At 29.7% G+C, this 14,265-nt stretch overlaps 1 protein-coding gene across 2 annotated transcripts; it reads right to left on the bottom strand.

Annotated features, from left to right (window-relative positions):
• Positions 1 to 7,805: 7,805 nt before the first annotated feature.
• LOC126743830 (secernin-3) lies at positions 7,806 to 14,006 on the bottom strand. Of its 2 annotated transcripts, none has more exons than XM_050451059.1 (7): positions 13,850 to 14,006; positions 13,571 to 13,733; positions 12,930 to 13,123; positions 12,674 to 12,873; positions 12,510 to 12,616; positions 12,265 to 12,459; positions 7,806 to 8,537 (listed from the first exon to the last, which is right to left on the bottom strand). In XM_050451059.1, exons 2-7 carry the CDS (start codon positions 13,718 to 13,720, stop codon positions 8,208 to 8,210), a joined length of 1,176 nt encoding a protein of 391 aa, XP_050307016.1. In that variant the 5' UTR covers positions 13,721 to 13,733; positions 13,850 to 14,006; the 3' UTR covers positions 7,806 to 8,207. The 2 variants fall into 2 exon arrangements, with proteins under 2 accessions (XP_050307016.1, XP_050307017.1); XM_050451060.1 differs by having other exon boundaries at positions 13,571 to 13,770; positions 13,850 to 13,996.
• Positions 14,007 to 14,265: the final 259 nt, after the last annotated feature.

Here is a 14,265-nt window from a genome sequence, read left to right as displayed (position 1 = left end):
CGTCGAGTGGAAAATTAAGCGACGTTAAAAGCTCAATAAATCGCCATCGACAGGGCGGCGACTTCAAGTACCCCCCTTTTTAAGTATATTACGCTAGTTTTGCCTTTGATCGAACGATTATGAAATAAATTAGCAGACGGTTCACTTCTAATTCCAATTATTTTCTGTTATAGAATCGTCTCCGGCGAAACGTAATACCTTCTCGATTTATTTGTGTATATTTGCCCTTAAAAAGGGATTTTGCACCTATAGAGCACGTAACAGACGAGAAAAGGGGGACGCAGAGAATGGCGTAGTTCGGTTTCTATAAAACGTGTGCATTATGTGTTGTTTAATTATATAAGTTGGAGACATATTTTTATAATGATATTTGTTTACTGGGTTCAGCTACCCTATGCGTGTTTTATTGACCTAACAAAGGCGTGTGATAGAGTTCATTGTCTGATGTTTATAAAAATCAGAGACCTTGAAAGGAGGAACGAATCAAAACCATCGGCATTCATATAAAACTAAAAATCCAAGATATTTAGATTTTCGTAGAGCCTTTGACAGTATCATGAATTTTTCAACGCATTAAAAAAATACTTAATAACTCGACAACTGTTGTATTTATAAGAAAACTTGAACTTTTTGATAAAGAAACTCATTTGCCCTCATATGAAACTATAATCCATAAGATATTTACATGAGTTTTTAAGATATTTAAATGGTTGTAAAGCCTTTGAAAGTATTATGATTTTTTAAAAAACGACATAATGTTAAAGTAACTTTTTATAATTTTAAATTTCTTTTACTGTGAAACTATTATATTTTTGAAATTTTCTATAGATACATTTTTTATTTGGAATTAAAAATTTCATCTAATTAACCAATTTTATTAAATTAAGGGAACTACAACGTTTCTTTATTGAACTCATTCTTTGCTTCTCATACTACATAACTCGAAACGTGTTATATTTACACGGAAACTTGTAAACGTCTTTTTGGTAAAGAAACTCATTATCTTTCATATAAAACTAATATTAAGAAAATTCTTACACGAGCTTTCAAGATATTTGAATTTGTATAAAGCCTTTGAGAGTACCAATTTTTTTTTTAATCCATTAAAAAACTAGCTAATAACCTAATAACTGTTGTTTTTACAAGGAAACTTGTAACGACTTTTTCGATAGAGAAACTCATCAGTTTTCACACAAAACTAAAATTAATACAATCACGATATGAATTTTTTAAATATTTGAATTCGTGTAAAGCCTTTGACAGTATCAATTTTTCTTTCAACTGTTATGATAACTGTTATTTTTATATGAAAATTTGTAAGGATCATTTTAATAAAGAAACCCATCAGCTTTCATATTAAACTAAACTCAATAAAATCCTTATATCAGTTTGTAAAGCCTTTGATAGTATTATGACTCTTTACTCCGATACTCTTGACTTTCTGAAATTTCTCTGTGAATACATTTCTTACGAGTTAATTTTCTAGAAAATCGCTGGAAAATTAAGGAAATCGCACGGAAATTTCCATAAATTCAATTCTATATGATTAAAAATGAATATACTCGTCAATATTTAGTCACTCAACTCCTTATAATGTCTAACTGTGTGGACATCATTTACCCGATTTAAAAATTTTAGAGACCATTAAAATTTAATAACTTATTGAAAAAAAAAATTTTTGGAATATCACATCAGAGCTATGAAATAGTGAGGTACTAAAGATACTACAATTTGAATAGGGAAAAACTGTGATTGGTTATATCACTCTTTTTTGTAAGACCAGCATTAGAAATTTCATTGATATCATTTTGATATTAGACTGAGGGGAAAAAAGAAGCAAATAGATTCACCATTTTACAATTCTTTACTTCTAGGATCACTTTCAATATTATTAATGTAGTTTAGACTTTACCTTTATTCCTCAGAACAACAAAGTGCTGTTAGAAATTTAGATTGCTAATTCTACGTTATTATTTCTGCATATAAAGCCTTTTTCACTAAAAAACCACTTAGGAAAGGTGGATACCTATTAATGGGTACAAACATGTCTTCTTCTTCCAATGCATATCCACTAATGGATGTTTGCAATAACATTTTCCATTGCTTCTCTGTTCCTTGCGATGTATATCAGCGACTGCACATCAGGTATCCTTGTGATATCCTATCTGTGATTCTGTTACTCAATAACTCAAAAACTATTAAATATACAAGGAAACTTGTAGGGATCTTTTTGGTTAAAAAAATCATCAGTTTTCATATAAAAGCTTTGCATGAGGTTCCAAGATATATGGACTTTTGTAATGCCTTTTATTTTATTGTGATTTTTTGCAATCCATTGAAAAACTACATAATGACAAAGTAACTTTTTAAGACTGTTAAATTTCCTTACTCAGAAACTATTGACTTTTTAAAATTTTCTGTAGATATATTCATTTTATTTGGAATTAAAAACCTCAACTGATGAACTAATTTTCATAAAAATCGATGAATAATTAAGGAAACTACAACAATTCATTTAACATCTTCTGTGATTCATATACAAGGTGTTTCATAATTAATTAAACAAACTTGGAAGGGTTTGCGCCATAAACCCAATTAGATTTTGAGATACAGGGTGATAGAATTTTTAGAAAAAATCTTATTTTTAACATTAACAACAGCAAAAATGTACTTTCTGGTACCAAATTCCCCATTAAAAGCAAGTAATTTTTTCCTTATAATAAATACCGTAAATATTATCAAAGGGTTGAAACTAAAAATTTATATTTTAGCAAGAAATTAATTTTCAACAATAGATTTTATTTTTTATAAAAAAAAATTACTCGAAATTAAATGAGGAGTTGAAAAATATTTTTTATTTGAAGAAAAAACAGTGCCGTACCATTTTTTTCTAAAGAGTTCACTAGACGCCCCTGGTAAAATCAAAAATTAAATTATGTATAAAAAAATACTACTAGATGCATAAAAACTACCTACTAATTTTCAGAAAAATATCTACAAGGATGTCAAATTAATTTAAAAAAAAATTAGATTTTTCTTAAAATTTTATGTAAAATTTAAAGTAATATTTTATGTTTTTTATCTTTTGATAGTAATTTCTAAATCGATTTTTAAAAAAAAAGTAACTTATTTAAACTGTATATCAAAATCTAATGATTTTCGAAATTTTAGCACAAACTTGCTTATTTTGAGGCCCTCTACAACCCCACCAAGTTTGTCCCACTAATTATGAAACACCCTGTATAACTCGAAAACTGTTGTATTTACAAGAAAATTTCTAAGGATCTTTTTGGTGTAGAAACTTATTGACTTTCACGTGAAGTTAAAATAATTACAATCCTTATATGAGCTTCTAAGATATTTAGATTTTTGTGAAGCCTTTGATAGTATCATGATTTTTTTAATACATTGAAACACTATTTAATAACTAGAAAACTGTTGTATTTGTGAGGAAACTTGTAGGGACCCCTTTTTGTAAGGAAATTTATTGGCTTTCATACGAAACTAAACTCAATAAAATCCTAACATGAGTTTTCAATATATTTAAATTTTTGAAAAGCATTTGACAGTATCATGATTTTTTCAATGCATTGAAAAGCTTCTTAATAACTCGAAAACTGTTGTACTTACAGGGAAACTTTTAAGGACCTTTTCGGTAAAGAAACTTATCAGCTTTTATACAAAATTAAACTCAGTACAATCCTTACAATCCTTTAACAGCATCATGAATATATTAAATATATCCAATGAACAATTTTCTTTATATTTGAAAAAAATATTGCAGGATATTCTTAAATGAGTTGATAATGCTTCCCTAAATGCACTTTACGCACTTTTTTAATTTTTTAGTTTAAACTTACATTGAAGAGTTACTAAAAAATTATTTCTGATCATAACAAACAACAATTTTTAATAATTCTACTTTCTATACATACATTTAAATACTTTGGTTCTAACACAAACATAACCTGGAAATAAATTAATCTTAATTTTAAAAACAAGATTAAAATCTTTTGTTTAACAGAAAAAAATATTTTAAAACATTTAACATATTTTGTATTGGCGTATATCTATCACGATTCTCATAGCTCTGTTTTGAAACTCTTGAATTTTGTTCAGCAAATTGTATAATAAATTCCAACAGAATTTTGTGTGATGCAGTACCTTATTACTAAGGGTTGCATGAAACCTAAACAAAAGAAACTGTTTTTTTGACCTATTAAAAAAATCGGTTATTTTGACTCGAAGGCATCAAATGAATCCCCATTTGTAAAATTATCACAAAAACCGACGGGAAGTAACCGAAATCTGGATCGTAAACTTCCCGCAAATTTATGTCTACCGCCTCGCAAAATTTAAGGAATTTTTAATCACTCGCGAGACCGATGTTTATGGGTTTTTATTATTTCACACGAAAAAAAATATTTTTTTGAACTTAATGGAGACACGCGTGTCAAAAAAAAAAATTTGAAAAAAAAACCCTCTCCTCCAACTAGATAAGATAAAAACCGATATCGGCTTATTTATATTTTTCTAATTATAACTTTTTTATCCCCGGCATGAGGGAGAAATCTCGTTTCCAGATTGTTTTTTTCATCCAGTTACTGGAAATCGTCCGCGTTATTCAAAATTAGCACGTTTCTAATACTCGCGTCTCGATGAGAAAGGCAATAAAGGAGTTTAAAAAAAAATTGGGGAACGTGATAATTTAAACGTGAATTTTTTTTCCATAATAACTCATTAGGAATGCGTCGGGAACCATTAAAAATGCACGTTTCCTTTTGATGGATTCACGTGAATTATTACAATTAGTAGGCTTGATTAGCATCCAGACTTTTTTTTTCAGTTTGACGAAAATTCCACCATATTAGCACAAAAATGCCATAACGCTCAGATTTAGTAAAATTAATATTATTTAAATTTTAAATGTTAGCTGACAGAAATCGATTTTGACTTTTTTCCTTCTCTTCAACCCTATCACACGCCCTTGTTAGATCAATGAAAGACGCATAGGGCAGCTAAACTTACAATAAATTGTTATAAATTAACCTTAAGACGGCAATAAACTAAAAAGGTTCTTACAAGTTTCCTTGTAAATACAACAGGTTTCGAGTTATTGAGCAGTTTTTCAATAAATTGAAGAAAATTATGGTACTGTTGAAGGTTTTACAAAAAATTAAATATTTGATTTTTTATTCCAAATAAAAAATATTTACAAAATTTACAGAGCTTTCAGAAACTCAATAGTTATAGAATGAAGGAAATTTAAAGGCTTAAAAAGCTACTTTGACATTAGGCTTTACAAAAATCTTAATATCTTGAAAATGCATTTAAGGAATTTTTTTATTTTAGTTTTATATAAGAGCTGATGAGTTTCTTTACTAAAAAGGTTTTTACAAGTTTCCTTATAAATACGACAGTTTTCGAGTTATTAAGTAGTTTTTCAATAAATTTAAAAAATCCTGATACTGCCAAAGGTTTCACAATAATCTAAATATCTTAGAAACGCATATAAGGATTTTATTAATTTTAGTTTCGCATGAAAGCTGATGAGTTTCTTTACCAAAAAGATTATTATAAGTTTTCTTCTAGATACAACAGTTTCTGAATTATTAAGTAGTTTTTCAATCTATTGCAAAATCGCACAAAAATAGAATTTTCTCTGTTTTCAGTATTTTTCTGCCAGCAGCAAAAATTGATGATGAATTAAGCTTAAGCACATTCGGGTTATAACACTTTCAAATACGAACTAAATTGTTTTTAATGTACATACAACTAAAAAATTATCCAAAATAGATTTCTTCTTCTCATTCTGTAGCATTTCTTGCATTCTTATATATTTTTTACAGAAAAATTAAAAAAACCTTATAGTGGATCTTGGTCAAAAAAGTTTTACTATATTTCGGATCGTATCATCAGGATATTCACATTAAAATATTAATTTAAAATAATCAGATTACCAAGGAAACTGTTTATCGTGTATAAATAAATTATGCACAGAATTGTCAAATATTGTTGTGCCTTGCTAATTTCTTCGCTTATTCTTTACGTGACCTTTTAAAAAACCGATGATAGTGAATCAGAGTCATTTTCACTAATTCTTCAATATTCGTATTATTTTCGAGTAAAATATAAAAAAAGTGTGTTAAGTGCTTTTAGGCCAGTATCATCAATTCGCACAAGAATATCTTGCAATGTTTTTTTTTTAAATTCAAAAGAAATTATTTATTGTTACACAGTTCTGATTCTGTAGTATTTCTTCAATTTTTGCATGAATCTTATTTGAAAAGTTTTTTTTCTAGAATGGTTGAGAATTCGAAAAATCTGATTTTTTTATTTAAAAAAATCTACTTGCAATTGCAGCACAAATTATTAATTAGCAGGTTTATAAAACTCAACAGTGATATATATAATGAAAAAACAGCACTGAAAAAATCAGTAATATTTCTCCGTCAAAAATTCAATATAATTTCTCGCATTTTTTTCACTTAATTCACTTAATACGTTTATTTACTGGGACAGTAGAATTGTGTATCATTAGTTGATATTTTGTACTCTTGACATTAAATATTAAAAAGCTGAGTTATGCCCAGCAAGTTTCTGGTGGATCAAGGATGAGACGACAAATATATTTTATTTTTCCAAGTAATCCATCATATATAAGTTATGCACAAAACTAAAAAGCAGACTACGACTCGTTTTGTCGTCCCTTTATCAGGTATTGTTACTGAACGATATTATGGAACAGCTGTCCTTAACAAATTTACGAAGCCCTTATAGGAATCTTGACGAAGAAGTCAATACCACACATCTGTTTCTGATAGATATTACTTCATACTTGTCCTATTTAACAAACATTTGCGAGGATCATGCTTGGAGTTTAATCAATTTTCGTATAATAAAATGATAAAGGAAAATGGGTGCTTTTTTAGGTTTTCTTTTATTATAGGTGCCTTTCCCCTAGTTTTTCTCTTAATGTCATTTCCAGACCCTAAAGCAAAAGAGTGTGAAAGTAGCCTCCTTTTTTTTGCTTGAATTTACAATTTTACAACAGGGTGTTAACCTAGGATTTTTTATCGGTTTTTGAGTTAAATCCCAAATTAACTGCTACTTGCGGCAACTTAATATATATTATAGTAAGGTCATATAACGTGACTATCTGTGAAAAGATCATCCATACATCTAGCGCAGAATACGCGTTAATTAGAAAAACGAATGTTTTGTTTTGGTTTACAATATTTGGACACCTGAGCAATTTCTGAATTGCCTTGTGAGGTATTACTTGGTTACTTTGGATACCTGTATGCCAATATTTGGGTTGTTTTATATTCTCTAAAAATAGAGCCTTAATAGACATTAAAAGTTTTATCAATGTTCCGTTTCATGATTCATACATTTGAATATTCCTCCTTTTTAATATTAATGTTTACTTTTTATAATTTAAAAAAAAACATTGAAATTTTTGAATTCTTATTTTACGAAGGTCGCATAAATATATATATATATATTCTTTATTAAAAATTTATTTTTTTAATATTTAAAACTGTAGAATTACCATTTTAATTGACCAACTTTAGACCTTTTAGCTAATCAATTTTAGTTTTTATTTTGATTGTTAACTAATAATAGGTTCATATATTAATATAGATATTTGAATTTTATAATTGTTGTAGACCCCTGAAGAAGGCTCAATAAAGACCAAAACGTTGGCATAAAGAAGAATTTAAAAAGCCTTTTCCTCAATTTTTCGACACCATAACCCTCCATATTCCTTAATGCTGAAATTCCATACAATAAAACTCAAATTAGGCTTTGCAAAAGAATATTGTATATTGAGATTTGGAATGTGCAAATTATAAATATTTTTTTCCTTAAATACAGCAGTTTAAATATTAATAATAATCCTATAGCATATAACATTACAATGCTGTTTTGAATACTTGATTACACTTTTTCAATCATACAATAAAATAAAAAGTCACTATAATAATATATAAATAAAGCGTATAAAATATCACAACCTAAATAAAGAACATTGAAGACTACATTAACACCCATTTGAGCCCTAATTAATACTGTATAATAATGGATCGAGGCCCTATATGTCATAAAGCCCATTGGTACAAAATGCATGCAACTAGCTACACTTAAACCCAAATTTATTAAGCTAATAAATAGTTAAGTGTATTTTTAAGTCAAAAAGCATCCTAACGGTAAAACTTGACTTCAGTTTCAACGCAATCCTTAAGGAGTTCATCGAATTCCGATAAATCCTCTCCAACGGTGGAAATAACTTGATCCAACTCCTTGACGCAGTTCGACTCCATTTCATGTAGTAAATCTTGCACTCCCTTGTTGGATTCCGATTTTTTATAGAGGATGTAAAGGGTGTGGGGATTCTCTTTATCGGGGCAAATGGTATGTTTTGAAATGGCAACGTTTTTGGTGAAAATGAATGGTTTAAACACCGATCTCGAGGGATCTGGGGTGGCGGTAAACCAATGGACGCTGGGTCTTGTAGAGGTTAAAGTTGAAACCTGAAAGTTATAGTTTGAGGCTTTATGGTGTTTTTTAAAGTAAAAGTATTAATTTGCTTTGGTGCAAGCCGGACTGCAAGAGGGCATTTTGTTTAATGCATTTGCCAAACCAGCATTACATACGTATTTATTTTTTGTTTGTTCCAGGCATTTGATATTATTTCTTTATGTTTTCCCGGGTTTGAAATTAGGTTTTTACGTTTTCCAGGCTTTTGAAGTCATTGTCTATGTCATCAAGACATTTAACGTGACCTTCCAGAAATATGCAATATTTATTGATGTTTTCCAGGATTTAGGACTAATCTTTCATTTTCCATTTAATTCTCTGCGCAAGCTTTCTTTAAAATTAAGAATTACAATAAAAATAAAAAGAATAAGAAAAGTGATTTATTTTGCCCAAGCAGTTGAAACTGATGGCTTTTAGGCAGTTTTGGCTTATGACTTAATAATTTTGCTTTCCTAAGTTTGTTTCCTTGTATTTATGTGCCTGGGCTTGTCTACTAATTTATTTCTCCCAGGCAGTTGAGGCAAATAAGTGCAAGAACCCAAATTTCATGGAAAATTAAGAATTACATTTAAAAGAAGAATAGGAAGAAGAACAATGATTTATTTGGTCCAGGCAGTTGAAACTTTTTGTTTTAGGGAGTTTTGGCTTGTGAGTAAATAATTTTGTGTTATTAAGGTGATTTCCCTATATTTGTACCCTTGAAAGTGTGCCCTGATTTATGCCTTTATAACAGACCTACGTCCACTCCTCATTATTATAATTTAGACCATTGGAAAACAGGTGACATATTAAACGATAAAAATGCCTGCTTAGGGTAACTTATTAAGTAAAAATTTGAAAAAAATCACCAAAAATTGCCTCTAAGATTCTCACTTCCCAAATCCAGATAAGAACTGAAAGTGTCGTCAATTTAACTTAAAAGAATCAATGAAATGACACCAAGGAACGGCCAGAAAAAGAAAAAAATGACTCCTAATGCCTGGAATAAAGAAAAATAGTTTAAGAGCCTGGAAGGCCTGAAATATTACTTCAGATCCCTGGACAACACGAAAAAATACTCCAAATGCCTGGTATAGAAAAGGAAGTTAGCCCAAGATCCTGGAAGACTTGAAATTTGCAAGGGCCAAAAAATAACGTTAAAATTCTGAAATTGAGGACGAATTCTTGGAATAAAACTACAAAACTGATCCCAAGAGCCTGGAAGATGTGAAAAATTATTTCAAGACTCCGGGAGATATGAAGGAATTACTTCAAAAGCCTGATAAAATGAAAAATTGTTTTTAAAATCCTGAAAAGAAAAAAGAATACCGGACTTTAACGGAAAATTACCCTGAAAATTATGGGCAAAATATGAGACAGAAATTTCCCAAAAGATTTAATACGACATTGAAAATTGCTCTAAAAACCTGAAAGAAATGAGACTTCGAGAGCCTGGAAATATTGGTCTAAGTCCCTGGAACACTTAAGGAATAACCGCGCAGGACTGGATGACATAAAAATTGAGCTAAAAGGCCTGAAAACATGAGAAATAACCCCAAAACCTACCTGAAAGATACAGAAAAATAATGCGAAAAAATTGTTTTGAATTTCTGTTTGTTGATTTTTTGGGTCAAGGTCCTACCCTTGACCCAAAGTTGAAGAACCTTTTAATCGGGAAAAAAAAGAAGAACGCTGTTAAGAGGAATAAAAAGCGAAATGATATAATTCGTCCAGGCAGTTGAAACTGTTTCCTCGTATTTATGTGCCTGTGCTTGTCTACTAATTTACTTCGTCCAAGCAATTGAGGCAAACAAGTGTAATAACCCAAATCCCTTTCAAAAATTAATAATCAAATCAAAAAGAAGATAATGAAGAAGAGAATTGATTAAAATTTGTCCAGGCAGTTAAGACTTTTTATTTTAGGGAGTTTTGACTTGAACGAGTCAATAATTTTGTGTTTTTAGGTTTGTGTCCTTGTATTTATGTGCCTGGACTTGTGTTTTCATTTATTTCGTCCATGTATTTTTGATGCGGAGGTGAAAATAATTTTTTACACATATTCAAAGGTTTTGATGCCATTTTCCAAATTTTCCAGAAATTAAAAATGACTTTATACGTTGTTCAGGTTTTTCAAGTATATTCTATATCAACCAGGCATTTGACGTAATTCTTTCACGGAGAGGCACTATTCGTTCGTGTTTTCCAAGACTATAAGATAGTTTTTTGTGTATTCCTGGAATTATTTGTGCATATGCTAAAAGTTATTTTAATGCTTTTAGACGCATGTTTTCTTTTATTCCAGGATCTGGGAAATTTTAAATGCCTGCCTTTTTTTACTTCCTTTTATCTAGGGTCTAATCCAAAATAGCTCCAAAAGTCTGGAAAAATTATTGGAATAAGAATATTATATGGAAAACAAAATAGCTCAAGAAGCTAGAAAAAGTAAAATATAATTTCCTATATAAATAACATTACAATTTTCGTCAAATGCCTGGAACAAAACGAAAATCTATTGCAGATGCCTAAAATATATGAAACTTTATTTCCAGTCTATGGATTATATTAAATGCCTGGAATAAAATACAAAATGTAGTTAAAATACTGGAATAAAAATTACTTTTAAGACTGTAAAAAATACCTAAAAAAAAAAAACAGGGAACTGAAAGTCGTCAATTACCTGAGGCGAAAATAACCCTAAAATTAGTTAAAATCTGTGATCTTTTAAAATAAGTTGAAGTAATGTCAAATTGTGCTTAAAGGTATTGTAGTGAATGGTATAAAAATTTTGTTATTTTCATAAATTCGCCCTTTGGAATACAAAAATGTATTTTTATACAACCAGTAAATATATTATCAGATTTTAAGAAATTATTGTTTTTTTAAATAGCAAGTTTTTTATACAAAGCATTACCAAAGATAAGATAAATAATAATCCAGGTTTCTCTCTAATCTGTCAAAGCTAGAAACTATACAATCTACTGTAACATCCAATATTTCAACACAGTTCCTTAGTTAAACAAAGGACCATTAAAAATTAAGTGAAAACTTGTTAAACTAAAAACACTTTTATTTTTCATTAACTACACATAAAAATTAGCGCTTTAGTGATACCTCATAGTAATATGGAGTATTTAAGAAGTGTCTTATTTATATCTTGGATTTACTGCAATTAAATAACTGTCATATGTATTTTCAATTTTTACCTTTAAGTAAGTACTATTTAGCTATTATGTTTCGCAATTTACATGAGCATTTATATGTCTTAAAATTAATCTGTGATCCCTGTTCCCTGAAAATTCCAAATAGCATATTATGTAAAATATTGCATTTTGAACCATAAATCCTCCTCGCATTTATTTATTGCTTGCTAATAAAATATTTTAACTTTCAGAACATGTTGTATCAATAGTTAATACATTTTAATTTACCTAATGTATTTTATCTTAATATGTTTTAAAAACAAAATTAGGTACAGCAACTTCTCCAATAGAGCGTAGACAAGTTGTGTCAACATTTCCAAATGAGTTTTGATTGTTTTTTTATTGTTCTTTTTATATACTAGGTTTTACATAATTGTTATATGCTCAACTATAATAATAATTATTTCTATTTAACTGAAATGTACTTAAAAAATATTTTTAATTTATGAACAGGTAAAAGTGTTAAAAAAGAGTATTATTTTATTTTGATATACCAATAAACTTTAATTGAAATATGTGTATTATGTATTTTAAGGCTTACCTGACTTCCTGTAGTAGGAAAACCATCATCACAATCCCTACAAATTCCAGACTCTTTATCCCTAAGGATTTTAAACATGTCAGTCTCCCTAAAGCTGTTTGAAGAAGTGAACTTTCCCAGCAACTTCTGACCTGCCAGGTATCTCACTTCTGATTTCCCCTCGGCGGAAAAGGCTTGAGAAAAGTTAAATTCTCCCTAAAAAATTTCAATTTAATTTAAAACTTAACTTTGGTTTTCCTGCATACATTCCCATCCCACAGGCCCTTATTTTTAGCATATTCCTCTAAGCCCTGAGACTTTTTGTCAATTTTCGTTGTAATTGTTAAAAGATTGGAAATGTTCCGAAAACCACCTGTAAAATAGAGTTAAAAACATTTTAATGTTAAAACAGAAAAATCTAACAACCTACTAGTTATTTTTTCAGCTGCCCAATGTTTCCCACAAGTCTCCAAAACCCAAGCACATTCCGAGTCAGCAATTAAAAATGAATTATGATAAGCACAACCTCCCTCAGATTTAGAACATGGGCCTCCTTGCCCGTATTTCTCTAACAGATTTGTTATAACATTTAATGCCTCATCTGCATTAGAACTTCTTTCCAAACCAAGTCTAAAATTTTAGTCTTGATTAGTTACTATTATTTTAGCGATAAATACATCACTCACCTTACAAGATCTGTACCTAACAACCTTTTTACATTAGGGTCACTATCACCATCATTATCATTAGTTTGAATCGCTTGATTTCCTATGGTGACCCCACATTCATTCGCCCCCATTTCAGCACCCCACATCCAGTTTGGTTTACTTAGGATTACTGCTTTTGTTTTTCCTGCAGGGTCTACTTCCATGTAAGTACACTAGAATTATAGATAAATATTAATGAAATCTGCGGATTAGTATATTTATTTTTTGCAGAATAGTGATTAATGGAGATGGTTCAAGACACTTTTTTGTGCTATTTTATATATTTCTCACTGGCATCATATTTTTGCAATATACTGCAAAGATGGGACCCAACTTGTTGGCTCTGTTGAATGTAAATCTAAGTATTGTATAGTAAATATGTCACTAAACAAATTTATATCTTTGGTGTATAATATAATATAATAGTTATCAAATGTGCAAGTCTTTATTTGTGCTAGTCCATATCCACTTTTTGATAGCAACTAATATTTATAACATGTTTTACTGGTGTCTTGTGTGTAATTAAATTGTAATTTATATATTATTTTTTGCTTATTGTGTCTTTCTAAAATTTTAAACTAAACACTTTACACAAATAAAAATAAATCTGTCTGCCTAACCTGAATGGGTCCAGATGGTTCCTTAGAAGGAACATAAATAACTTCTTGTATCTCTCCCCGGGGCCCACCAGAGTTCCTACCGAAAACCACCCCATGATCCGTTAAGGGTGGTAAAACCACAAAGGTGTCACTGGGCAGAGGAGCTTCCATTCTAACTTAAATACTAATGGAATTATGTTAATATCTAGAGAACGGTTCTTCTGAATAGAAAGTAAGTAAGTGTGAATCATACAGTTTTTTTTTGTGCTATGAAAGTGGCTTAAGTAGGGCAGGCTTTACCTTTTTGTATCTGTGTCTGTGGAAGTCCTACAACCTGCTGGTGAGTGGAAGTGCTTTTAAGAGACTTTTATTCAGGATGTCAGTATATTTATTTGGGAAATGAATATGAGCAGGCTTTTTTTCCAAAAAAAAATTGAAAATTATCAAAAACACTGGAGGAACTTTGACATAACCTATTTTGACAACAATCAGCTGATTGTCAAACCAATGCGACGTAGCAACATTTTACTGAGTGGTTGTCAGGGCCAGGATGGTTTTTTTTTTAATAATTTTCACTTTAGTCTTTTCTACTTGGATATCCTAAAATAATGAAAGAACTCGATGAGGGGGGAGTATCATTTAAGAAAAACAACAGATCCACCCTTAAAGTTGGAGATTTTGGACAAAATTTAATGGAAAAAGACGAACCTTAGGAG

This window comes from Anthonomus grandis, chromosome 13 (genome assembly GCF_022605725.1).
Source record: "Anthonomus grandis grandis chromosome 13, icAntGran1.3, whole genome shotgun sequence".
Taxonomy (NCBI): domain Eukaryota; kingdom Metazoa; phylum Arthropoda; class Insecta; order Coleoptera; family Curculionidae; genus Anthonomus; species Anthonomus grandis.
Note: the sequence above shows the minus strand (reverse complement) of the source record. Positions and strands in the feature narration are given on the sequence as shown.

Coding starts and splice junctions, on each gene's coding strand:
- LOC126743830 (XM_050451059.1), bottom strand. CDS start 13,720: ATGGAAGCTCCTCTGCCCAGTGACACCTTTGTGGTTTTACCACCCTTA. Junction 13,124..13,570: donor AACCATCTGGACCCATTCAG/GTTAGGCAGACA, acceptor CTATAATTCTAG/TGTACTTACATGGAAGTAGA. Junction 8,538..12,264: donor TTCCTACTACAGGAAGTCAG/GTAAGCCTTAAA, acceptor TATAACTTTCAG/GTTTCAACTTTAACCTCTAC.